At 42.1% G+C, this 27,538-nt stretch overlaps 1 protein-coding gene across 1 annotated transcript in view; it reads right to left on the bottom strand.

Annotated features, from left to right (window-relative positions):
• SLC7A11 (solute carrier family 7 member 11) overlaps positions 1–27,538 on the bottom strand; it is a 361,100-nt gene that overhangs the window by 266,194 nt on the left and 67,368 nt on the right. Inside the window, 1 exon segment of the mRNA XM_040330993.1 lies at positions 5,365–5,490. Coding sequence (XP_040186927.1) covers positions 5,365–5,490 — 126 coding nt within the window.

A 27,538-nucleotide genomic window follows, 5' to 3' on the forward strand; every position in this document is an offset into this window, starting at 1 on the left:
CGCGTTGTATCTTTGTTTTGAATCCTCAAAACGAGATACAACGGCATCTGGGTTAGATCCGACAGGCGTACGTCTTTGTACGCCTTCGGATCTAAGATGCAATTCTTCGGCGTCCGCTGGGTGGCGTTCCCCTCGTTTTCCGTGTCGAGTATGCAAATTAGCTATTTCCGACGATCCACGAACGTACGAGCGGCCATCGCATTCTTTTACGTCGTCTCTAGTCGGCTTTTTTCGGCGTATAGTTAAAACTGCTGTTTGGTGGCGTACTCAATGTTAAGTATGGCCGTCGTTCCCGCGTATCATTTAAAAAAAAAATTTTGTTTGCGCAAGTTGTCCGTGAATCAGGCTGGACGTAATTTACGTCCACGTCTAAACAATGATGTCCTTGCGACGTCATTTAGCGCAATGCACGGCGGGAAATTTAGGGATGGCGCATGTGCAGTTCGTTCGGCGCGGGGACGCGCTTCATTTAAATGAAACACGCCCCCCTACTCGCCAAATTGAATTAGGCGCCGTTACGCCGCGAGAGATACACTACGCCGCCGTAACTTACGGCGCAAAGTCTTCCAGGATTCAAACCAAAAAAAGTAAGTTATGGCGGCGTAGCGTATCTCAGATACACTGCCCCATAGTCTTTTATTTTCATGTTCACGACGCAAAAAATGGCCTAGTCATTAAGGAGGTAAATCCTTCTGGGGCTGAAGTGGTTAATAGACTATGGAATAGAGGCACACTGTGAATCTGCACAGTGTCCTGTAACCCCAAGAACAAATGCATGGTCAAATTCCAGAGCTTTTTAACCTTGTAGAAAATGGTAAGAAAGAATATTTCTGAAACTGAGGAAAAACAGTCATGCATTACCTGTATTAGAAATAGTCTATAACATAGTATGTTCACGATGACAAGCTATGTTGGAATAGAGGTGCGATGAAAAATGTTAACGGTAAGGCACACAGCTTACTGCCATGTTTTGTTAGTGTTCGTACCATAAAAAAGTAAGTATTACTGTGGTTTTATGCGCAAAATATGGACAGTTTCCATTTCTTTTTAAATGTCTTTGAATCTTGGTTTCCAGTTAAACAAAATTTAATCAGAGAGTGTATTATAGTGACAGGGGATACATCTGTAGGCTCCCAAGCATGTCACTAACCTTGCCAAGGCTGGGCTATTTTTCATTGTAATGTATCACACTCATATATTATCAAATAGCAAAATACTGCCAAGAATTTCTAACACTCATTAACACAGTGTTGTACGTGTTTTCCTTTGACATTTGCACATGTTACTCAGGCACACAGATGTCTACAGTAATAACATCTGTTAGAAACTTTTTTTTAACACATTTTGTATTCATGAGTTTTATGTTTATCATTCTAAATCTGCTTAATGCTGTCCTTGGTCATTTCTTGCTGGCTTATATTGGTTTCAGCTTACTTGGCACCTATTATGTTAGTGGTAGCCAGTGCAGTCCTCTGGGTCTTGTTCAGCACTGAAGTTTTACTGTGCAGATGAATTTACATTTGAACTAGCTAACAACTTTCCACAAATTTGTGAAAAAGACAAATTGCCACAAACACACACTTAAAGTAAATACTAATTTCAAAATTCAGTGTTATTTATGGAGAATGGTACAGTTAAATTAAGAGTAATATAAATATTCATGTACACTTGTGTTTCCTTGTGAGTCTGTATTCTTTGGACTTCATAATTTACCTGCAATCACAGGCAATGTTTATTGAGCTTTAAGGCCTCATGAACACAAGCATGCGTCTGGCATTTTCTTTACGCCTCTGAATTTAGCTGCATGTTAGCAGGCATCTAACTTTGTGCTTGTGCGCTTCGTTCAGGGTAGTAAAAAAAAAAAAAAAAACAATCCCCAAACTCATGTTCTTGGAGAAATGCATGTAGCAGTACACCCAAAAGGGCCGCTGGCAGATGATGGTCAAAGGTACAGTCATTGTATAGTACACTGTAGTACATTGTAGAGTTCTCTCTCACTAATGCAGAGGCCACCAGCACACAAAGAGTCTAGGGGATGTATTTTTGTGATTTCATTCTTAAATAACTTGGATGGGGCGTAGGGTGGTATGGGATCCTCCAGGACCAATAACAGGAACAAGAGGGCACACTTCTCTAAGTTGTAAACTTAGAAACTTAGAAATGTTTCTTCTGCTCAACTCAGAAGACCATCTTCCTGTGAAAGGCTAGTAGAGGTCCAAGGTACGTACCCTTCAAGAGGGAAACTATTTCACCCAGCTTTCAGGGACAGTCCTCCTACAAGATATCAGAGGGGACTAATGTATGAACCTTGCAGTAGAGGAACTACATAACTCCAAGTCTTTCCACAAAACTAGAGGGGACTGCTCAGTATGTACCTCTGAGAAGAGGATCTACGAGGCCCAGCAATCCTAATAGTACACAGTCACTAGGACCTTGCCCCAAAGCTGTACTCAAGAGGCCAGGGGAGCACATAGCTGTGCCCATTCAGCTTTCTCCAGGTGCCTTCCAGTGAAGTTATGTGGACTGGATCCTTATGTGAAGTTTCAGGGTGTCCAATACCCGCTCAGATGTAGGCCTTTCAGCTATGTCACAGCCAGGACCTCAACGAACAGCAACTGGAAACAGCAGAATGGAAGAATTGAACCCCCCCCACACACACACACAAACACACACTCTAAACAAGTGGAATCCCTTGAAAAAGGAGTCACTACTGTTCTACAGCTCTTTATTTGTGTGCTTTTCAGACACCTTCTGGGCAAACCTCTCCAGGGATTGGCTGCAGCACCATAAATAGTCATGCTGTCTCCATGTTTCAAAACTTTCTTTAAGGCAGGTGAGAGCAAACCAGCAGCCTGTGAGATTCCAAAATAAGTCAATCACTGTTCCACAGATTACAGAGGAATCAAAATAATAAAATTTGCCCAACAACCTAGCAACCTAACTAGGATAGTGCTAAATGCATTTTCATGTATTGAACATACATGCATGTAAATGCATTCTAGTGGCTAGAATAAATGAATATTCTAGCCAATAGAATACCTTTATGCCCATGCACTTCCAAACACCAAATTGCTATAAACGCTCATAAATGAGTGTACTTACTTGCTAAAACAAGCATTGTTTAAGTTGGATTTTGTATTTTGCTTTTGTTGATCACAGATGTAGTCTTCTACACTATGGGTTAGAAGCCTGAGAAACTGTGCTTTTAGACTTCAAACACTGTCACTGATATCATTTACCTATTTATATTACAATACTGTAAGGCATATCAGTAGTGCTACACCAGTTATGCTAACAATGCAGCGTTTGGACATGACTAAAGACTAAAATGGTTGTGCTTAAATGCCCAAATCCACACAAAAATTTAAATCCAATTTTGTATATTTTGAATAGAGTGGGGGAGGGTTAGTAACTGTCATTTTGTTCTCTTTTTTTTGTCATCAAAAAAGCTCAAATCTATTTTTTATATTTTGAATAGAGTGGAGAAGGGTGAGCAACTGCCATTTTTTTTCTAGGGGAAGGAAGTAGTGGAAACTCTCCCATTAAGGGCACAGGCAGAATTAAAAACTTGATAGATTTTAATCCTTCTCCACTCCACTTCTCCAAGTGTGTGTCAAACAAAATCTTTTTTTAGATGTGACTGTATTACAAACAATAAAAAATGTATTTTGGCTCCTTCATTTTGCGTTTTGGTGACCACTTGTATGTCAATAGAGAGAATAAAATGGCAGTAGTTTTAGCCTTCTACTACACTGCTAAACAAAAGCATTTTTATTTCTGTGTTGCTGTTGAAGAGTTCCCCCCCCACTTCCTGTCTAGTGAAATTGTTTCAGCAGGAGAGGAAGTGAGAGTATATCTCCCTTACTGACTGAAAAGCAGTAAAAAACTGACAGACGTTCTAACCTTTCTCTTAATGAGAGGGTACACCTGGGCACTGCCCAGGAGCCCCAGCTGCATAGGGGGGCCCCTGTACTTTCCCCAAAGCAGCTTGTCCTTGAGCCCACGCTGCCCCGAAATTTGGGACACCATGACGACACTGAGAGTGATAGATGCACAGGGGAGGCAGTCTGCCTCCTACCTACCAGATGTCTGTTTACCTTTACTGTCATCATTGTAGGGGCCCCAGAGCATTACTTTGCCCAGGGGCCCATGATGCTAGTAAGACTGCCCTGGTCACACACTAAAACATATATGCGTCAGCAAGAAAGGTGGACTTTAATGTCCAACCACTGCACATGCTGTATGCTTCCACAGCAGGATAAGGTTGTGTGCTTGGAGGTCACACATTTCACACTCCCAGAACAGTGATCTCACTGTCCCTGAAAGCTATCAGTCAAAGCGTTTGACTGGGAGTAAGTAGGATGGGCTCTCTGTCATGTAACCACTGTGAGAGTCAATCACAGTGGCTGCATGATACAGAAGCCTCAAAAAAGTGTACTTATTGCTATGTCTCCTGTAACTAGGACAAGGAGTGAGGTGAAATATCCACAACAGAGAGAGCCAGAGGTAAAATCTTACATTTTGACTCTCCTGCATCCTGAAAAATACATGTAAAAATAAAGAAAAAAGTTTGGGCTGCAGTTGGCCTTTAGTTGACTGATGCACAGAGATGAAATTTCATGTAACGGAAAGGAATCTTGTAGTATCATGCAACAACCATGTGTGATTTAGGGACCGTTACAACCAATGTCTCCAGAATATAGGAATACTCTCAAAATAGGAAGCCAAATTCAGTAGCAGTATATCCAATGAGGTGTAACCGGCATGCCTATACTAGTAATTCACTGTACCTACAAGTAGAGACTTATAGAAATCATTCTTTCTATTTTACTAAAGCATAACATTAAGTGAAATGCAGTGAGCCTGTGGCAACAAATCATTGGCAAGAAGACTATAGAGTATACAATTCTAAATCCTCCTGCACTTGATTGGCTGGCCTCACTTCTCTTATCTACAGCCCATTCGTTGAATTAGCCCTACTAAGCTTTGTGTTGTTTGCTCCAAATACAAAAAATCTGCAAGTAAGGCAAAAAATGTATTCTAATTGGCATGATAATGGTGAATGGACCTGTTTAGCCCAATGCTAAAGCAAAATATCTAGCAATATTTTAAAACAAAATGTGCCCCCTTTATTTTGTGGACTTTTATTGGCCCACAGAACAATCACACATAAGTATTATTATATCAATCCAAAAAGACTGCCTGTACCACAATCCCCTCACTTTTCCACCATATCAGAAGACCAGCAAGGTTGAAAACATTTCCATAAAAATCCCCATTAAGTTACAAATAAAACGTACAGTATATCCGGTTTTATCACAAGATAACACATGCAATAATTGATACAAAAATATTAGCCCTTACCTTTAATTAACTGCATAATACCAGGGACTATAATTATCAGAATTGCTGCAAGCTTGCAAAAGGTCAAGAAAATCTGAATTCGAGCGCTCCAGCTAACGCTCATACTGTTCAGGACCATCACAACAGCTGTATAGCAGAGAAAAGGGAGAGTCAGAGATTAAAGGTGGAAAAACAATTTTAGCATTTTATATTAAAGTAAGTGTAATCTATTTACAGGGGTACAATTTTATTATTCTACCATATTAGTCAACTGACTAATTAATGACACTTTCAGAAAGAAAGAAAAACACATTAAAAAAATAGATAAATAAAATATGTGTAAAATATGTTAAATTAACATTGACATACTGTATACACATGCTGTTCCATATGTGTCCATGTTCCTAATTATTTCATGTATTTAACACTGTTATTAATTAGCTTATGTTGTCATACCTTTCCTGTGAATTTATCTAATGTAAGTATATGTGTAGGCTGGGAAGTATGTGTCATTATAACATTTCTAATCATAACATTGCTTTTAGTCTAACAAGCACAAGAACTTTACATTTAAAGCGCTAAAGGTGAGATAATTACACGCTAGTTACTCAGACACACAAACAGATTATTAAAATTCTGCATGCACTGAATAAATTCTGTAGTAGAAAGTTTGACATTTTAAAAAGTAAAACAGTTGGCAATGTATGTGATTGTAAAAACATTGTTTGTGACATGTGAGAATGTCATGAAAAGTTCTTACTTAAAAAATGTTTGTTGCAGGGCAAACATCTCCAAAGGGACCAGATCCCAATTAAGATCTGAGTGAATGTATGGTACCGTATGGAAATATAGTAAAATCATGATTTTTCTAGAAATGCAGTAAGCTGCTAATAGGCTGTATGTAGTGAGCTGTAGTGCTGCCTCTGCTGCAAATCCCAAGGTTGTCAGCTTCCCAGAGTTCTCCTCTGTCAGTGCCCGTTTACACTACTGCGACTTGGGATCCAACTTGTGTTGGACATGAGAAATTACATTAAAGTGAATGAGAGCCGTCTTAATATACACTACTGAAGTCGCTCGGACTTCAGAAAAGGTTCCTGTACTACTTCAGGGCGACGTCTAGGCGACTTGTACCCATCGATTTCAATGGAAGTTGCCTCCAAAGTCGGATTAGTGTCTTAAGTGAAGCAACTTTACCGGAAGAGAAATAGTTTCTCCCTCCCACAGAGCTGATTATTGTTTGATTGGCCACTGGCAAAGTTGCCTGTCCTGGATGCGACTTGAAGTTGCCTCGAAGTTGCCTCGAAGTTGCCTCGAAGCTCCCTTGAAGTTGCCTTGAAGTTGCCTCGCAAAGTCGTGCCACTTTTCATGTCGCTGTAGTGTGAACCGACACTTAAACTACTGAACACCCCTCCCTCTCCTAATCTCCATAAAATAACCAGGTGATGCCCTGTAGTCCATCCATTGTAGGTTACCTAGAAAGAGCTGACAACACTGTAAGGGCTATGTTTTTATCACTTTATGTAAACTAGGATCTCATTAGATTTTTGACACAATCAGTAGATTATTTTCTGTACTGATGGTGATCATAAAGAGGAAACACATTGGGAAACGTATGTTTGTGCACATGTATTATAAGTGTGTACTGATTTATGTTTTTATTTTCTTATTAATCCATGCATTTATCTACTATTACTTTCCAGATACACCTTTTTATCTTGGTCTACATGTAATAAAAGTGACATGAGTCAAAAAATCTGTCTGTGAGTACATGGTGTTCTTTGTTAGCCTTATGCCCCGTACACACGCTCGGGATTTCCGACGGGAAAAGGGAGAGCTGGTTCTCTTTTTTTTGCCAGCGGGTTTGGCAGTTTTCCAGTCGGAAAAAACTGTGAAGGAGCATACACACGGTTGGGATTCCCAGCCAAAAGCCCTCCTCGCAGTTTTCCCGTCGGAAAACCTGGTGGTGTATACGGGGCAAAACTCACAATTACATACACTATATTACCAAGAGTATTGGGACGCCTGCCTTTACACGCACATGAATCTTTTGGCGTCTTAGTCCGTAGGGTTCAATATTGAGTTGGCTCACCCTTTGCAGCTATAACAGCTTTAACTCTACTGGCAAGGCTGTCCACAAGGTTTAGGAGAGTGTCTATGGGAATGTTTGACCATTCTTCCAGAAGCGCATTTGTGAGGTTAGGCACTGTTGAGGACAAGAAGAGCTGGTTCGCAGTCTCTGTTTTTTTTTCATCCCAAAAGTGTTCTATCGGGTTGAGGTCAGGACTCGGTGCAGGCCAGTTTAGTTCCTCCACCCCAAACTCGCTCATCTAAGTCTTTATGGAACTTGCTTTGTGCACTGGTGCGCAGTCATGTGGAAACAGGAAGGGATCATCCCCAAACTGTTCCCACAAAGTTGGGAGCATAAAATTGACCAAAATGTCTTGGTACTCTGACGCCTTAAGAGTTCCCTTCACTAGAACTAAGGGGCCAAGCCCAACCTCTGAAAAACAACCTCACACCATAATCCCCCCTCCGCCAAATGATTTGGATCAGTGCACGGTTATAATTATGATGACGAAAAAAATACATTTCATATTCTTCTGGTGGGGATGTTAAATTCAGTTAGGCCTCAAGACAGGTGTATACACAACTCCCACACTGCCCCTGCCCATTGGAATAAATGGACACCGCTTCTGAAGTGCCTGAAAAGCGATTCGGAAGCGCTGCATCACGGGCGCTTTTAACCCCTGTTTAACCTTTTTTTGAGGGTTAAAAGCGTCCCGCTACCTCCCAAAAAGCAGAGCCAAATCACTGCTATAAAAGCAATTAAGCACAGCTAAAACGAGCTACGCTTTACCGCTAACGCCGACACTGCCCCAGTGTGAAAGTAGCCTAAGGCTGCATTCACACCTTGGTGTACCTAATCGCTGCGTTTTTTCCCACAAATTGCGGCGACAAATTGCGGCATTTTGTACCGCGATTTGCGGCGACATAACGCAGCGATTGTGAATGCAGCTTACCCCCAGGTCCACATCTCCTATGCCGAACGGCGAAAGCCGCCTGAAAAAAAGGTCCGGGACTTGTTTTCAGGCGGCAGGCGTACGGCGTTCGGCGTGGAGATGTGAACCATCTCCATAGAGGGCAATGTAAAATCATCCCTCCAGCGTCTTATATACGCCTAGGTGTGAACAGAGCCTAAATGTCTCATTAGCTGCCAGACACAAAATCCTTTTCCTTTCAGTGCAGCAGACTGGGCTACACAAGTAATAATTGATGTTAATTGCTTTTGATATTGGTCTGCAATAATGAAGTTCGATCATTTTAACTGCATCATATCCAGTCTTGACAACACATTTTATTATAATTGTTCACATATAGCAGCATTTTACATATTGTGCAGAAACCCAACGACATTCCATTGCCTCTTGTGACGGCTATGCTGTGGAAAAGCTTCTGAAAATATCTGACTATGGAATAATGTTTGCTTTATGTGCTTTTTCCATAGCTGATTAGTTACTATAGGCAACAAAGAAGCTGTTCCAACATTTTCAGTCTTAATCATCTGGTAAAACTCTGTAGATAGCTTTAAAATAAATGTTTGCCACTCTTGTTTGTAACTTATGACCATTTCGGCTTTGTAAACGACTCACTAATTAAATCCCATGCTTGTCTGTATATAATTACTGTACATGATTTCTTCAAACCAAGAGTTATATAATTACAACTTATTGTAATAAGAGTTTGAAAATGATTATGCATGCCATAAATGACTCATTTTAATTACACAGCTCTCTTTCCGGCTTATTTCATTCCACATATTAGAAACACTATATAGAAAACCCTGCACTTACATGTTTTGGATCTTCACTTTATCATTCTTAATGCTGTATGGGTAAAAGCTGCATAATTGATATCATTTTTATTTTTTCGTTAAACAATAGAATTTATATTGGATTTTTAATGTTGAACAAGTGACAGAAATCACAGTATTTATAAACAAATGTAGTTAGAAGTAGGGGTGGAGAAGATCATCCGGGGATCAAATCAACTGAATCCTTTAGTTTCTAAAGTATTAGTATTTTAGACTCTAAGGCCCCTTTCACACTGGGGCGGGAGGTGCGGTGGCGGTATAGCGCTGCTATTTATAGCGGCACTATACCGTCGGAATTGCGGCAGTATTCGGCCACTAGCGGTGCGGTTTTAAAAGGGGTTAATACCGCCCGGCGCATTGCCAGCGGTATAGCTGCACTGTCCCATTGTTTTCAATGGGAAGGAGTGGTGGAGGAGCGGTAAACACACCGCTCCTCTCACCGCTCCAAAAGATGCTGCTGGCAGGACTTTTGGAGCGGTCCCGCCAGCGCACCGCCTCAGTATGAAAGCACCCGGGCTTTCACACTGAGACTGCAGGGCAGGAGTTTTTCAGGCTGTATTTAGGCGCTATTTTTTAGCACTAAGACGCCTGACAAACTCCTCAGTGTGAAAGGGGTCTAAAGCTCACTGGTCTTTCAGCTTCAAAAACTAAAACACATCTCTACATACTGTATCTACCAGCACCCACCAACTTGTCTGAGCTATGTTTACTGAATACTAGCCCATACATTATCCAAAAATAAAGAAAGTTAATTGGCTTTAGATAAAGTTAAAGTTAGTTAAATATGGACCTGCCACTTATCTCCAACTAGCAAGATTAGATAAAGTGGTTTTAAAGTAAAAAAGGTATTTACTGTGGCAGGGAGGCCACTCTGCGCCAGATCACGTACCTAGTACATTATCTGACACTTTTGGGTCTGGGGTGATGCACAATAGCACTTTAATTTGCACAGCACTGTGATATATATTTTATGTAATTTTTTTATTTATTTTCATAGCTTCATTTATGATATACACTGTGGGATCATTCTAGTAGTTTACATAGGCACTTGGCACTTTGGATCGTTTAGCACTTTGTGTATATTTTGCACACTGCACCTTACACTAGGAGCCTTTTTTATGGAGCATTTGTCCCTGTAGGACCAGCGCCAACTCTACTTTCTTTTTCTTCTCAACACTGTGCAGAGGACAAAGACAGTACACCAAGTAAAAATACTAGCACAATCACCTGCCTGCCTGTCAGTATTTTAGGAAGAGCTGATCTAGCTAAACTCAATACAGTGCATATATATATATACAACACCTTGGATGCATATATATCCTCTACACGCTGTAACTCTAACTGACTAGCCTGCCTGCCTGCTCTATCTAACTCCAAAAAAATTACACTCTCTCTCTCTGTCTCTCTCTGTAACACCGCAACACACTACACAAGGTCGACTTCCAGGCGGCCTTATATAGTGTGGAGCGTGTACTAAACCCCCTGAGCCATAATTGGCCAAAGCCACCCTGGCTTTGGACAATTATGGCTCTCCGTTTTTTGCAAGCTGTGATTGGCTAAGCATGCGGGTCATAGTGCATGCTTGGCCAATCATCATGCCAGCAATGCACTGCAATGCCGCAGTGAATTATGGGCCATGACACGCAACTCGAATTTGGTGCAAACGGCCCGTAACGTTCGTTATTCGATGAACGGCCAAACATACGATGTTCGAGTCGAACATGAGTTTGACTCGAACATGAAGCTCATCCCTAATGAGCACTGATGAAAGACGGGTGAAAAACTGATGAGAACTGATGAAAACCTGATGAGTACTTTATCCATTTTGACGTGACTGAACTGATGAAATGAGTGTGTGAAAATGGCCTTTCTGCTGAGCAGGAACACGGATCTTCGCCTTGCCCTATTCCCCCACTGTGAGTAAGCACAACCTAGGCATACATTTAACCCTTTGATTGCCCTTGATGTTCACCCCTTCCCTGCCGGTGTCATTAGTACAGTGATAGTGCATATTTTTTTAGCACTGATCACTGTATTAGTGTCACTGGTACCCACAAAGTGTCAGTTAGGTGTCTGATTTGTCCGGCGCAATATCGCAGTCACGGTATAAATCGCTGATCGCCAGCATTACTAGTGAAACGATAAAACTAAAAATATCCCATAGTTTGTAGACGCTATAACTTTTGTACAAACCAATCAATACATGCTTATTGGGATTTTTTTTTAAACCAAAACCATGTAGCAGAATACATTTTGGCCTAAATTGATGAAGACATTTTTTATTGGATATGTTTTATAGCAGAAAGTAAAAAATACATATATATATATATTTTTTCAAAATCGTTGGTCTTTTTTGTTTATAGCACAAAAAAAACAAAAAAACGCAGAGGTAATCAAATACCACCAAAAGAAAGCTCATTTTGTGGGAAAAAGGACAACATTTTTATTTGGGTATAGCATCTCACAACCATGCAATTGTCAGTTAAAGTAATATAAGAAAACAACCCACCGGGGAGAACAAAGAGATAAGCCCCCCCCCCCCCGGATAAAGAAGTAATGTCCTCTACGGTGACTGCCTTCCCGCCAATTACAACACTTCAAGTGAATATATCAGCATGATATGTTTGTTTGAAGTGTTGTAATTGGCGGGAAGACAGTCACCGTAGCGGACATTACTTTTAAGCATTACTAGACAGGAAGTCTATTTCAGGACTTTAAGCTCCTCGGAGCCAACGATACAGCAGGATACTTTATCCCCAGGATATCCCCAGGATGGGGGCCACTACACCCTGCCAACTCCTGCAGCCGCTTTGAACATATAACGGTCTGCTGCAATTATCCCCTTACCATGGGAGTGGAGGAACTTTGGGAAAAAGCTTAACCCTTTCATGTCCAGATCTGGTGAGCGGATCGCTGGAGTTATCATCAATCATGCTGATGTCTCATGTTCTGCTGCTATAGCATTCTGAACTTGCTGCATTCACAGCTGCTTGCCAATGAGGCTTCCTTGTTTATGCTTTGCTGCTACTGATGCTATTTTTGCTCTTCTGCCTTTTTGCCCTTTTGCCTTTCACCATTGGCTTAAGTGTGACTGAATCATTGTAATTTATACCTGTATTCACAGCATTTATTACAGGATACACATAATCCAACTGTGATATTTTAGTGTGTTTGATGCCTACATGCTTGAAATATAGATGAGCCCCTGTGCACAGCATTTTCTACACTGCTCAATATTTCCCTTTAGGGGACTTGGTCAACCTACTTGGCTGGTCCAATCATATTTCAGTCTAACCAACTGGGACCATTTTTCCAGCTGGCCATTCTGCTTGAGTACTGCATGCATGCACCTTGTGACTTATGCCGCGTACACACGGGCAAACATGTCCGATGAAAACGGTCTGCCGGACCGTTTTCAGCGGACATGCCCGCCCGGAGATTTCTGTATGATGGCTGTACACACCATCATACATAAATCCGCGCGTACACGATACGCGGTGACGAGGCCGCGCCGTCGCCACGACGATGATGCGGCGACGTGCGCGGCCCTGGAAGTTCAATGCTTCCACGCATGCGTCGAAGTGATTTGACGCATGTGAGGGATGGCGGCCGCTCGGACATGTACGGTAAGTCTGTACAGACGACCGAACATGTCCGACGGACAGGATTCCAGCGGGCATGTTTCTAAACATGTTTAGAAACATTTGTCCGCTCGAAAACGGTCTGGCGGACAAATGTACGCTGGAAACCTGTCCGCTCGGCCGTACACACGACCGAGCATGTCTGCTGAAACTGGTCCGCGGACCAGTTTCAGCAGACATGTTCGGTTGTGTGTACGGGGCCTTAGTTGTGTTTTTACTATAGACAACGTTGTCTTATTAATTTACTGTTATGGGGGTGGTGTAGGGTTTTTAAGGTGCCTTTATTATGAATATGTTTTTGTAATTTTTCACCAATAAATCAATTTTTCTACACGGCGTGGTCCGCCCGTGTCTTCTTTATCCGGGGGGGGGGGGCTTCTCTCTTTGTTTTCCCCGGTGGCTTGTATTCTTTTATTTATTATAGGCCCACGAAGACCGCACCCTAGTGGTGAGTCCATAATTTATGGGACACTGTAAAAGGTTCACTTAACCTGCCCAGTAGTTTGTTATTTAGTGTATTTTGCTACCCCCTTTTGCAGCTGCTCTGTGCAGGGGTGGACTGACAACTCATGGTGACCTCGGGCAATAGGAGATTATGGGGCCCCCGGGCAATAGGAGATTATGGGGCCCCCAGGCAATAGGAGATTATGGGGCCCCCAGGTAATAGATTATGGGGCCACATAGTACTCTATACACACACATACAGTATACACACACACAGACACACAATATACACACACAGTATACACACACACATACTACACATACAGACACACACACAGTACACACACACACACAGTATACATACACACACTGAGAAGGTACTGGAGAGGCAGGACAGCTATAATCTTGGGATTTTTAGACCAAAAGGATGTTGGTAAGGGACATTTCAGGGACAGATGTAAAAAAAAAAAAACACAGATTTTTACATACTGTCTTTGGTTTTATTGAGGCTGGCAACCCTGGTGAGGCCCCCTAGTGGCATACAACCTCTTTAACGTCACTGTAGTCTCGTGAAATCATCATGGACTTTCCAGACAAGCACTGGGGGCAGTCCACTCCCACAACAAGACATTTCACTCATCCATCCTTCATCCCATGTCCTCTAAAAAAAATTCCCATTCCCAATAATTCTATATATATAATTGCTTTACATTATCTACCTTCTTCTAACGATCATCATCTAATGTTATAAGACCATACTATCCAAAGAGCTAATAAAACTAAACATACTTTACCTGAATAAATAAATTATTTGAGATCCCGCTGTATAAAAAAATATATATATATATATTTAATAATTTGCTCATGCTTTATTTTGTAAGAAGTATTTCTGCAGCCTTAAAAAATAATTATAAATTGCTTGCCTAGAGAATAAGGCGGAAGCTGCTAAATAGCCAAGCTAGCAAAATACAGTTAGTATTTCATTTGCACAGGTCGTCCTCACTCCTTAGAGAAACATGTTATGAAGGCTGGGTGCTCTGTTCCTTGTTCTGTTAGACTGTACCTATGACCTTTTAAATATGGATTACCAATATCTTGCTTAAGCTGCATTATAAGACCAATGCTCTAATATAAAACTTTGTGTTTCTTTTCTCTTTACTTCCGTTTTGCCATCAGCTCAGCAAGATTAGATCAAATTGTGACTTGCTCCTGCGTAAAGGATACTGGAGATATTAGAAGGTCAAGGACCGCTAGTTATGTTGTGCTGTGGTCATTTTGATCCTAGATGTCATATCTTGCCTATAGCAAAGCTATTTTGTAATAAAAAGAGGAATGTAATTGTGAAACATTGCATCTCTTTGAGCAAAGTTGTAAGTCAATAGTTATTTGCTGTTTTTCACCAAGCGCTATATAATACAAAGAGATAGCTTTTAATAAAAATGTGCCTACACTCCTTTTGCTGGATGTATACTGATTCATTGGTTTGGCTAAACAGAAACCGTTTTTTTTTTTTCTCTCTCTACAGATATATTATGAATGTTGTAAAATGTAATTACTGTAGCATTTCTTTGTGACCTTGTTTACCTTTAGTTCAGTACGGAATACACAATTAAGAACCAGTATGAGGGCACTAAACTGAAAAATGTTTTGTACAGCTCAAAACAACTAATCATAGTTTTATTCATTTATGTACCGTATTTATCGGCATATAACACGCACCTTAATTTTAAGGGGGACGTTTATGGAAAAAAAAAACATTTTAAATAAAGAACTTTGAAGCAAAACAAGGGTCAGTGCCCATCAATGCAGCCTGATCAATGCCCATCTGCAGCCTCAAAATTGCCCATCAATACAGTTTTATCAAATCACATCTGCAGCTTCACAATTGCCCATCAATGCAGCTTGATCAATGACCATCTGCAGCCTCAAAATTGCCCATCAATACAGTTTTATCAAATCACATCTGCAGCTTCACAATTGCCCATCAATGCAGCTTGATCAATGCCCATCTGCAGCCTCACCATAGCCCATCAATGCAGCTTGATTAATGCCCATCTGCAGCCTCCCCATTGCCATGAATGCAGCCTGATCAATGCCCATCTCAGGGAGGGGGGCGGGATGATAGACAGAACTTCTGGTGATAGACAGAACACTGGTCCAATGCCGGCCCAGGAGATGGGACTTTCTATTACAGAGGCCGCAGAGTAAACAGGAGATTCTCGCTGTATGTAATCTAATGGCGCTCGTCCCCCCCCCCATTCACTCCGAGGCAGCCTAAATTGCAGTATCAGCATATAACACGCACACACTATTTGCAACCGATTTGCAGGGTGAAAAAGTGAGTGCTATACGCCGATAAATACAGTATTTATTTTTTGTTTGTAGCCATACAGAAATGAAATAAAACTGGAATGGTGGACAACCCAGACATCTTTTTTCCATCAGTAACTTCATAACAGTATTAAAGGTAATCCTTAGCTTTTCTGAGGGGTCATATAAGGCAATAAAGGTTTTCCATATTAAAGAGAAACTTATCTCTGGAAGCAGGCAGAGGGCACGGAACTAGTCACCAGTATTTCCTGTGATTTCCCTAGAGCTCATATTATCCCCGTTACAGACTTACCATGCCTTGTGCTGCACTTTGTCTCTATGTGAAGACAGCCATCTTGGTAGAGGCAGGGTTTTGCTTCTACCATCAAGGAAAACACTGAGCAGCACAGTAGTGACATCACCAAAGAGAGACTAGAGATCAGAAACAGCAGTGCCTTAGATCAATGTTTTTCAACTCCAGTCTTCAAGTACCCCCAACAGGTCATGTATTCAGGATTTCCCTCAGATGAAATGGCTGTGGTATATATTAAGGCAGTGAAACCGATCAAATCACCTGTGCAACATAATAGAAAGCCTGAAAATATGACATGTTGGGGGTACTTGAGGACTGGAGTTGAGAAACATTGACTTAGATCTCACTCTGCACATATACATTGTTTAAGTTCAGTAAAAAAGAAAATCAGCACTAGGAACATTACCTACTATTAATGCAATGTGTCCCTTGTGCTGTTGGGTCCTGCTTTCCTTAAAATCTTCATCCTCTGACCCCACCCCTGCAGCAGGAATATTCCAATGTGGCAGGGGTTGATAGAACTGACAATGCTGCCTATTCCACCCAGCTCCTAAGGGTACTATGGCTTTTATAAATTAAACAGAATCTATGAATGGAAGAGGGGTGGAAGAAGGAAAAGTCAACACCTTCCATTCTAAGATCTTGTTTCAATTAGATGTCTATGGGAAATGTTTGTTACCAAACATGCAATGCATGAATCTATCTATGGTTATAGAGAAGTGGCAGGAGAGAAGGGGGCAGCGCCCATACGCTCCTTATGGACAAACCAAACTGTATTATATGTGTTCCACCACCCAAGTTGACTTGGCATTGCAGGGAGATATAACACATGTCTTTAGTCTCCCTGAATAATTTAGAGAGCAACCTTGTATGGTCAACCACTAAAATTGAGTTGTGCTTGCTTAATCCCTCCATCACTGTTGAAAAAGAGCACTATAATACATGAACTTGATGTGAGGTGAGATGAGTGGTGTTTTCACTTAACAGTCAGTACATTATTTTTTCAATTGTAGCTCCATACCCGGCCTGTAGAGCACCAGTCCCTTTTACAGAGCTAGCACAACATAGCCTTCAACCCTTTTAAACCAGCCTTAAACTTTAGTGCTTCTCCTTCAACCGCTTGCCGACCGCCCACCGTAGTTTTACGGTGGCAGGTCGGCTCGGCTGCGCAAAATCACATAATATTATGTGATTTTGCATTGCGGCCACTAGGGGCGCGCGTGCCCCCTGCTCACCCCTGGTGTTGATGCGAGTGCCCGGCAGGTGCGATCACTGCCGGGCACCCGCGATCGCTCGTTACAGAGCGAGAATCGGGAGCTGTGTGTGTAAACACACAGCTTCCGGTTCTTTCAGGAGGAGAAATGACTGATCGTATGTTCATACAATGTATGAACAGCGATCGGTCATTTCCCCTAGTCAGTCCCACCCCCCTTCAGTTAGAACACAATGAGGGAACATAATTAACCCCTTCATCGCCCCTAGTGTTAACCCCTTCCCTGCCAGTGACATTTTTACAGTAATCAATGCATTTTTATAGCACTGATCGCTATAAAAATGCCAATGGTCCCAAAAATGTGTCAAAAGTGTCCGAAGTGTCCACCATAAGGTCGCAGTACCAATAAAAATCACAGATCGCCGCCTTTACTAGTAAAAAAAAAATATTAATAAAAATGCCATAAAACTATCCCCTATTTTGTAGACGCTATAACTTTTGCGCAAACCAATAAATAAGCGCTTCTTGCGATTTTCTTTTAAGAAAAATATGTAGAAGAATATGTATTGGCCTAAACTGAGGAAAACTATTTTTATATATATATTTTTGGGGGATATTTATTATAGCAAAAAGTAAAAAATATTATTTTTTTTCAAAATTTTCTATTTTGATTTATAGCGCAAAACATAAAAAACGCAGAGGTGATCAAATACCACCAAAAGAAAGCTCTATTAGTGGGAAAAAAAGAACTCCAATTTTGTTTGGGAGCCACATCGCACGACCGCGCAATTGTCAGTTAAAGCGACACAGTGTTGAATCGCAAAAAGTGGCCGGGTCATTGACCAGCAAAATGGTCTGGGGCTGAAGTGGTTAATGCAGATGCCCCGTATGGGTACCACTTGTGTCCTATTCCAAGCCCAGGAGCAATACCAAATAAACTGGTCATATAGGCCTGTAAAGAGGACCCGTACCATTTTACAGCTTTTGTATACAAATAGTTTAAACTAAAATACTGCAATACTACCTCTTTGGATCATAGTGTACTAATAATGACTGTGATATACTTTTACATGTTGCAAATTCTTTCTTGTTATCTATGGTTGATATCAAAAACAGAATGCAACATTAAAAATAAGTGATTTTACTGTAATTGTTTTGATGTTCATGGGATTTCCAAGTTTTCCACATTTTGCATACAGGAAAAGGGATAGTTCAGTAAAAGCATGTAATAGCTTATTCATATGAATGCTGCAATAAGGTAATTAATACAGAGAAAACAATCTTTGTCACACCTGTATTAATTACGCACAGGCTGATGCAATATTGCAGTAAAATATTTTTTTCTAGCCAGCAGTTAGCTTCCTCAATTGCCCACAAAGAGACTTGTATTTCCTGAAATTTCCATCCCTGGCAATTAGTTAGTGCATAATTATGATCACCAAGCCTGGATTGTTACACAAGATCTGTGGTCTTGCTTCGTCATAAATGTACAAGCAATACACCATGCCTGCGGGGCTTTTTTCTCACGCTCCTGTGATCTCAGTGACCTTGATGTTTTTCAGCATCTGCTGTGTTCCAGTCTTCTCATTTTTTAAGAACAAGTATGAATAAATTAATTAACCTCAAAAACCCAATCTGGCATTTTAGCCACCATTTAATTATTAATGCCCAAGTGTCCACAAAAGGTTTCTCATGCAACAGGTGGTCAGCCTGTTAATTTCAATTCTTACTTTTCTACATCCGCTTTTTTTTGGTTTTTTTTTCATGTCGTTTTGGCTAGATTTGACATTCTGAAAGCATTTTGGCTTAGCATGTAATTAATTGTGATTCCCTACCAAAGACAAAATATCTAGTTCCTTTACTAATGCTATTTTGCACCTAATTATGTATTTGTGTGTGGCAAACTATGACCTATTAGGGTTGCTTTACTAAAGGCAAAAAAAACAAAACATTTTTATGTTTGCAAGGGAACTTCTCCCGGGGCTTAGAGAATGAGGTGAAGCTCGGTTGACTCATATCATCCAATCATATGCAAGAAAAAACAGTTTTTTTTAAAAAAAAATCCTTGCACATGGGTATTCTTTGCAAAGTGACAATTCAACACAAGCACTAAGGGCCAGATTCACAGCGGAGATACGACGGAGTATCTCAGATACTTAGTCAAGTTGAAAAGACACAAGTCCATCCAGTTCAGCCACAAAAAATAAACAAACAAAATAAAAACACAGTACAATCCCATACACCCAACTCCATATCCACAGTTGATCCAGAGGAAGGCAAAAAACCCCAGCAGAGCATGATCCAATTTGCTACAACAGGGGAAAAAATTCCTTCCTAATTCCCCGAGAGGCAATCGGATTTACCATGGAACAACTTTACCTACAAATCTTAGTACTCAGTTATTTTATGTACATTTAGGAAAGTATCCAGGCCTTTCTTAAAGCAATCTACTGAGCTGTCCAGAACCACCTCTGGAGGGAGTCTGTTCCACATTTTCACAGCTCTTACTGTGAAAAAACACCAAGTCCACTGTATGGACCGCTTATATATTTGTACATGTTGATCATATCCCCCCTAATTCTCCTCTTCTCAAGAGTGAATAAATTCAGTTCCTCTAATCTTTCCTCATAGCTGAGCTCCTCCATGCCTCTTATCAGTTTGGTTGCCCTTCTCTGCACTGGGGTAGATCCACGTACAGCGGCGCATTATTGCGCCGGGCGTAGCGTATCTAAGATACACTATGCCGCCGTAACTTACCTTTTTTTTTCGAATCCTCAAAGAATTTGTGCCGTAAGTTACGGCGGCGTAGTGTATCTTTGGCGGCGTAACGGCGCGGCATTCAAATCTCTGTGATGGGGCGTGTTTTATGTAAATACGTCGTGACCCGATGTAAACAATGTTTTTTTTTAACTGCACATGCACCGTCCGTGGGGGTATCCCAGTGCGCATGCTCAAAATTAACCTGGGAAAAAGCCAATGCTTCCGACGGTGACGCCATTGTACGCAAATCCCTATTTGCGAACGACTTACGCAAACAACGTAAAAATTTTAAATTTCTACGCGGGAACGACGGCCATAATTAACATTGAGTACGCCTCATAACAGTAGCTTTAACTATACGCCGGAAAAAGCAAACTAAGGGCGCAAGTTCTTTCTGAATACAGAACTTGCGCCCAAAGTTACAGCTCCGTAACTTATGGGAGATACGTTACTCCAGCAGAAAGATCCGCTGATCTTTCTGAATGTGGCCCACAGAGTGTAACTGTTCTTACAATGTTGGGCTAACATACATGAATCAAATGCGTTTTATATCCAAGGCACTAAAGTTGTATATAAAACCCTGTACTTTATACTACAAAGGGTATACAAATAACCTTAGGGATCTGGAGTAAAAACTGGACATACACTGACCTAGCTGATCCCTACACTGACCATTACACTGACCTACCTGATCACTACACTGACCACTATACTAACCTACCTGATCCCTACACTGACCTACCCTGACCACTACACTGACCACTATACTAACTTACCTGATCCCTACACTGACCACTATACTAACCTACCTGATCACTTCACTGACCATTACACTGACCTACCTGATTCCTACACTGACCTACTGGATCCCTACACTGACCATCAAACGCAGCCTCATTGTGCCCATCAATCGCAGACTCACTGTGCCCATCAAACTCAGCCTCACTGTGCCCATCAAACGCAGCCGCTGTGCCCAAACACAGTTGCTGTGCCCATCAAACGTTGCCAGTGTTCCATCAAATGCTCCCACTGTGCCCCCCCCCGCCTGCTGTCTGATAGAGGGGGTGGCTGGAAAGAGGGGGCTGCTTATGCCACTGCCTCTACTTAAACAAGGCCCCCAGCTAGGAGAACAGTATGTGGAGGGGGGGGGGGGTGATAAGAAGGGACCCCAATAGAGGAATCCCCCTCCAGTTATGAGGATTGCAGGGGGTGATATTGGGGGACCCCTATCCAGGAAATTAGGAACTCCCCTTCCTCCCCCACCAGTAACAAAAAGACCCCCAGCTGGGAGGACTGCATAGGGTGAATAGTGTGTGGTTACTAGAGACTGTGAAGTGTGAACAGATGCAGACAGTCATATACACACAGCAGCACAAGAGGGGGAGGAGGGGGGTGACACAGTATGATAAGGAGGTAAATTCCTGCACAGCACGATGTCTGCAGCTCTGGGCTGTCACTGCTGCTCTTGTGTTCTCCATGCTGTGTGATGAAACTTCGTCTCTCCCTTCACTGTAATGGCACAGACGATCCCGGTCTCTGCACAAGGGAGAGGGTGGAGGCTGGGGGAAATATGTGCAGGGAGTTGAAGTGCCCCCTTCCCTTATTGGCCAAATCTGTGAAAGCCATAGTAAGGGAGAGGGGGATTGGTGCTGCAGGGCTGATTCAGGTATCAGGCAAACAGAAAGCCGTGCATAGGATTCAAACCCTAAGCACTAGCGCGGAGGAGGAAATGAAATCCTTTTAACGCTGGGCAGTGACGTCACTGGTTGCCAGACGCCAGGCGGCTATAGCAACCAGTGATTTGGTGTATAGTCAGGTAGAGGTGGAGGCGGAGCCAGAGCCAGAGCTATGGTGGCTCAGTCCGACTCTGTCATATGAATTAACGCTGGTAAACAAAGCTAATTAACGCCTCCTAGTTACTTTCTAAACCACCACTGCGCACAGGATAAACTTGATTACCTACAGCTGCTACTTAAATAGAAATGTATATAGTGAATCTTTAGTGAAAAAAGTAGTAGCGCTCTGTTTCATAAAAACAGTACTAGTAAAGTGATTGTATTAAAATAACATAAATAAACACATAAAAATTAGCACATAAAAATTAAGTGAAAGTGAATTAATAGTGCATGTGAATGAAACCATAAGCATATAAAGAAAGTTGAAAAGAAAATAAATTCATATTAAAGTGTCCATAAATCACACCAATCTTCAAGTCATTAAGCAGTGATTGATCAATAAATGGTATCTTTCTTGAAGAAATCTTGATACAAACTTTCCACCACACTCATGTGCTTGTGAATCTGCTCCCAAAGGAAAAAAACTCACCAAAACAATCTGCCTCACAATCACATGTTCGGCACAATAGCTTGATAACCCACCCAGGTTGATAGACAATTCCAACCGTGATCACAAATCAATCAAATCCACATGAAAAAATAAATAAAATGCTTCCAATGGTGAAGTATGTAAAACCAATTTATTAAAAGCTTGATTTGCCCCTGTCTGCTGCCCAGCTTGATTTGCCCCTGTCTGCTGCCCAACTTGATGTGCCCATACCTGCTGCCCAGCTTGATGTGCCTGCTACTCAGCTTGAGGTTCCTGTGCCTGCTACCCAGCTTGATGTACTTTTTGCCCAGCCTGAGGTGTCTGTACCCGCTGCCCAGCTGGAGCTGCACTTTGCCCGGTTTAAAGTCATGGACCTTCCTCCTGCCCAACCTAAAGTGACTTTGTCCGCTGCCCGGCTTGACGCCATGGACTTTTCCCAGCAAAGGCTAGTTGGAGCATCCAGAGGTCGCTCCTTCGAGGGGGGGTACTGTCAGGAAAGGTTCCATCCGCTGGTAATATCTATCATTTGACATGCAGTACTGAGGTCCACCAGCAGGTGTCTCCTGGCAGTTTTAAACTGTCAGGGGAACTTCTCCCTGCTGGTGGTATGTCATCCTTGGGCCGCAGTACTGGCGTCCACCAGCGGATGGATCCTGGCAGTGTGGAGTAGACAGCACCTTTTGCGCCCAGGTGTGACTTGAGGCTAATTACAGGCATTGCTATAAATACCCGGCACTGCAAACATACCTTGCCCTGGTAATGTCCTCGTGCCCTGATCTGTACCTGCTGCCTGATTATCTGAACCTGTTCCTGAAATCTGCTACCTTAGTTCCTGATCCTGTCTCCCTGTCCTGACCATCCATCCTCTCCCTGTCCTGTGTTTCTTACCCAATCTGCTGATCTCCCTGTGTATGACCTTGGCCTGGCTAACGTTTATATTTCTGGAATATCCTTTTGTCCATCTGCCGATCTGCTGTGTATGACCCTGGCCTGGCTATTGTTTATAATTCTGGCATTTCCCATTTATTGTGCATATCTGTCTGTTGTTATTTGTGAGTCTCTGTCTGTTGGTTGGTTTGTTGCACTGTGTCATATTGGAGGTGGTTGTATTTATATTATTCACTTGCCTAAATAAATCATTATATTTTCACTTATATGTGTTTGGTGTTCCCCTGTTGCTAGCCACACAGTTCTGGTCACACCTAGTACATGACAGAAGCGATTTAACTTTAAACTGCACAAAGGGTTTTTCACTGTCAGGGCAATAAGGCTGTGGAATTCTCTTCCACAATTCGTGGTGGCAGCGGGGAATATGGATATTTTTAAAAGACTTTTGGACGTGGAGAAGTAATTTTACTTTAAACTGTGCCAAGGGTTTTTTAATGTCAGGGCAGGGCTCAAGTCCTGCGGGAACGCGTGGGAACGGACGTGGCCAGTAACATAAAGGATTACGAAGGTACAGTGGATCGGAAAAAAAAACCATGCGGTTTAGTAATTATGCATATGAGCGTATACTTTTTTTTTTGGTTTGTGGATCTTGGGTGGGAGTTCCCACACTTTTTTCCCCAGGACTTGACCCCCGTGTCAGGGTAATACGGATTGGGAACTCTCTTCCACAATTGATGGTGGCAGCATTTTACATTTTTAAATGTTGTGTTCATTTTAATGAACACAACATACAGGAATATGTGAAATTATAGACACGGCAAAAGTACACATGCACGGGTTGAATTGGATGGACTATTGTCTTAATTCAACCTTACCAACTAGGGGCCATATTCATGTAGATTTGCGGCGGCGTATCATATCCCGTTTACGTCACAACGCCGCAAGTTTCCAGCGTAAGTGCTTGATTCACAAAGCACTTGCGTGTAAACTTTCGGCGGCGTAGCGTAAAGCTGTCCGGCGCAAGCCCGCCTAATTCAAATGGGGCGTGTACCATTTAAATTAGGCGCGTTCCCACGCCGAACGTTCTGCGAATGCTCCGTTTGGAAATTTCCCACCGTGCTTTGCGTGAAATTACGCCGCCCGACGTGTTTTTGAACGGCGACGTGCGTAACGTACTTTCTTATTCCCGGACGTCTTACGCAAAAAGAAAAAAAAAATTGAAATTTGACGAGGGAACGACGGCCATACTTTAACATGGCTGGTCTAAATCTAAGAAATGAAATAGCAGGCTTAAGTTTGCGTCTGGAAAAACCGACTAGCGATGACGTAAGAGAATGCGACGAACACGCGTACCTTCGTGGATCGCTGTAAACAGCTAATTTGCATACCCGACGCTGGAAAACGACGCAAACTCCACCCAGCGGCCGCCGGAGAATTACACCTATGATCCGAAGGCGTACGAAGCCGTACGCCTGTCGGATCTATGCCAAAAGCCGTCGTATCTTGGTTTGAGGATTCCAAATCAAGATACGGCGCGGCAAATTTGAAAATACCCCGGCGTATCAGTAGATACGCCGGCGTATTTCTGCTGTGAATCTGGCCCTATGTAACTATAATAAAAAAAAATACTATTTACTATTACTCCTCTGGGGCATATAGAACTAGGTTCTTCCCTGACAGCATTAAAGTGTCTTGTGTCCAGTGAAGAAAGTTAAAGGGGTCGATTTATCAAAGGCAAATAGGCTGTTCACTTTTTTTTTTTACTTGTACGTGATTGGGTATGAATTTTCACCGTAATATATATATATATATATATATATATATATATATATATATATATAAATGAATAAAAAATAAACAAAACAACATTTACCCACCCCCTGCTATTTTGCTGTGCTGTAACACAATGGCTACTCTCAATGACATTGGTTGTTTGCTGCTTTATGATTGGAGACGTACAAAAATGGTGGTGCTAGTCTATTCCCATCAGCACAAGTTTTCCCTGATCTTATCTTAATGATGCTTTATTAATATACATGATCTTTTCACCAAAATGTGTACCAATATACCATCAACTTTTATCCCAATTATTTTTCAGGTTTTTCTACCTTTATCACTTCTCTGTTACAAAAAAATTTTTTGCCATCCATTATTTCAGAAGAATACAATAACAGTATGGGGTAAACATATAAGATTTAGCTAATTAAATAATAACAACACCTATTCAGGTTGAAAATAACTCTGAGGCCCCGTACACACGACAGAGGAACTCGACGTGCTTGGCACGTCGAGTTCCTCGTCGAGTTTTGGGATGAAGCCGCCGAGGAGCTCGGCGGGCCGGCTTCTCCCATAGAAGAACGAGGACAACGAGAAAATAGAGAACATGTTCTCTATTTTCTCGTCGAGTTCCTCGGCGGCTCCATCGAGCCAAAACTGTACAGACGACAGAGTTTCTCGGCAGAATCCGGGTTTTGACCGAGTTTCTCGGTGAATTTTGCCGAGAAACTCTGTCGTGTGTACGAGGCCTGATATTTGCTCTGGACATAAAGAGGTTGAAAGGCTGCGATTATGAAGTAGCTGTGTATACTTTAAAGTATTCCCTTGCTGACCGGCTTTACAACCGTTTCCAGGCACTTGTCCAGCAAGGAGCCAATTCTGAAATGCAGCCAGGGAAAGTAACATTGAAACTGATATATATATATATATATATATATATATATATATATATATATATATATACACACACAATAACAACATCTTAACTCATAGGACTTTTTGTGGTCATATATTGGAAGACCGAGTGCCATCACAACAATTTGTTTAAATTCCATTTAATATATATATATAGAAACATATTAAAAATACTCAATAAGTGTATATTAATTGGTTTGTGCAAAATGAATAGTGTCTACAAACTATATTTACTGGAATTTACGCAGCTATACAAGCTGTACTGTAATGGTGATGATGACTGGCGACGTACAGTGGGACTGTGTTAGAATGGCAGGCAATATGGTACTAGTAAACACTATCTGGGAGGGTCGCTAACTGACACCACTAGTGACACTAATACAGTGATCAGTGATAATACTATAGCGCCCTCTAGTGTGCTGTGAATCAGGGCTGGATGACTCATCGTGACAGCTCCTCTGGTGCCTTACCCTGGTCTAGAAACTTCTAGAGCTAGTGGGTGGGGGTTACGAGAGGGCTGTTTGGAATATTTATGAGGGCCACAGCCAATCCCCATTAAAGGGCTAGGAGGTGGGTAGCTTCACCTCATAAAGAGGCATGAGCCATACCAGCAGGTGCAGTCAGGTGGAAGATGGAAATATAGTGCTGCGAAGACTGTCGTGACCCTCTGGGGTACCCCCTAGTCTGGGGGGTGACCATGGGTCGGGGCTCGGGGCTGGAAGGATCCTGCCACAAAACACGTAGGAAGCCCTTCCTGGAGCATTGTGAGTCTTCATCCCTTCCCTGCAGAGTCAGCTGATGAAGAGGAGGATCCTGGAGTGCTGAAACCCCAGAAGAAGAGAATCGGAGCTGCTCTGTACAAAACAATTGCACAGAGCAGGTCGGTCATGCGATCTCGTGTCAGCCATCATACGTGGTCATGTTGCAACCTGTCATGCGTTTGTCAGTGTAGTCTGTCTTGCGGTTTGTGTCATGTCAAATCTGTCAATTGTTTTGTTTCAAAGTCTGTCATACGTTTGTCATGATAAGTCTGTCATACGTTCATTGTGGTAGGTCGGTCATGCGTTGGGTAAACCGTCAGGCGTTTTTGTCATGATAGATCCGTCATGCGATTTGTCACGATTAATCCGTCAGGTGGTTGTCACTATTCAGTAGGCTGTCACGCAAGCCGGTCATTGTTGGTTAGGCATGCAATTCGTCATGGCTTGCTTTCATGCGTTCAGTCATGGAAATCTGTCATGCATTTGTCGGTCAAGCTTTGACAGGACAAGCGGTCATGCGTTCGCATGGCTGTCAGTCACGGTGATCTGCCATAAGTCTGGCTTGCAAAGCAGTTAGGTATGTCGTTTCTATCCATCTGCCTTTATGTCATGGTCTTTGGGATTGTCATATGTCATTTCTCGCCAATGGCTGCGGGGGTACGGGCCTTCGTGGTCACAGTTTCTGTTCGGGGTGTCAGTTCCACCCACGTTTCATTCCTGTTCGCGACCGTCGTACAGTTGCCTCACTGCTTGTTCTTGTAAATGTTTCAGGTGGAGTTCAGCTGTAAACGCTATTAAAGCAAGGTTCGTATATGTGCCGTTTTTCTTCCACGGGGGCTCGGTTTAGTACATTACAGGGTCTGTCACGTCTTCAGACCCGTACAGGCTGAGGTTTGCGTTTGTTAAGTGATTGGTAGACCACAATCTTCTCGCCTGTACACCATACGTTATACTGCACGATCATTCAGTTCTTACACG

Source organism: Rana temporaria, chromosome 1, assembly GCF_905171775.1.
Source record: "Rana temporaria chromosome 1, aRanTem1.1, whole genome shotgun sequence".
NCBI lineage: Eukaryota > Metazoa > Chordata > Amphibia > Anura > Ranidae > Rana > Rana temporaria.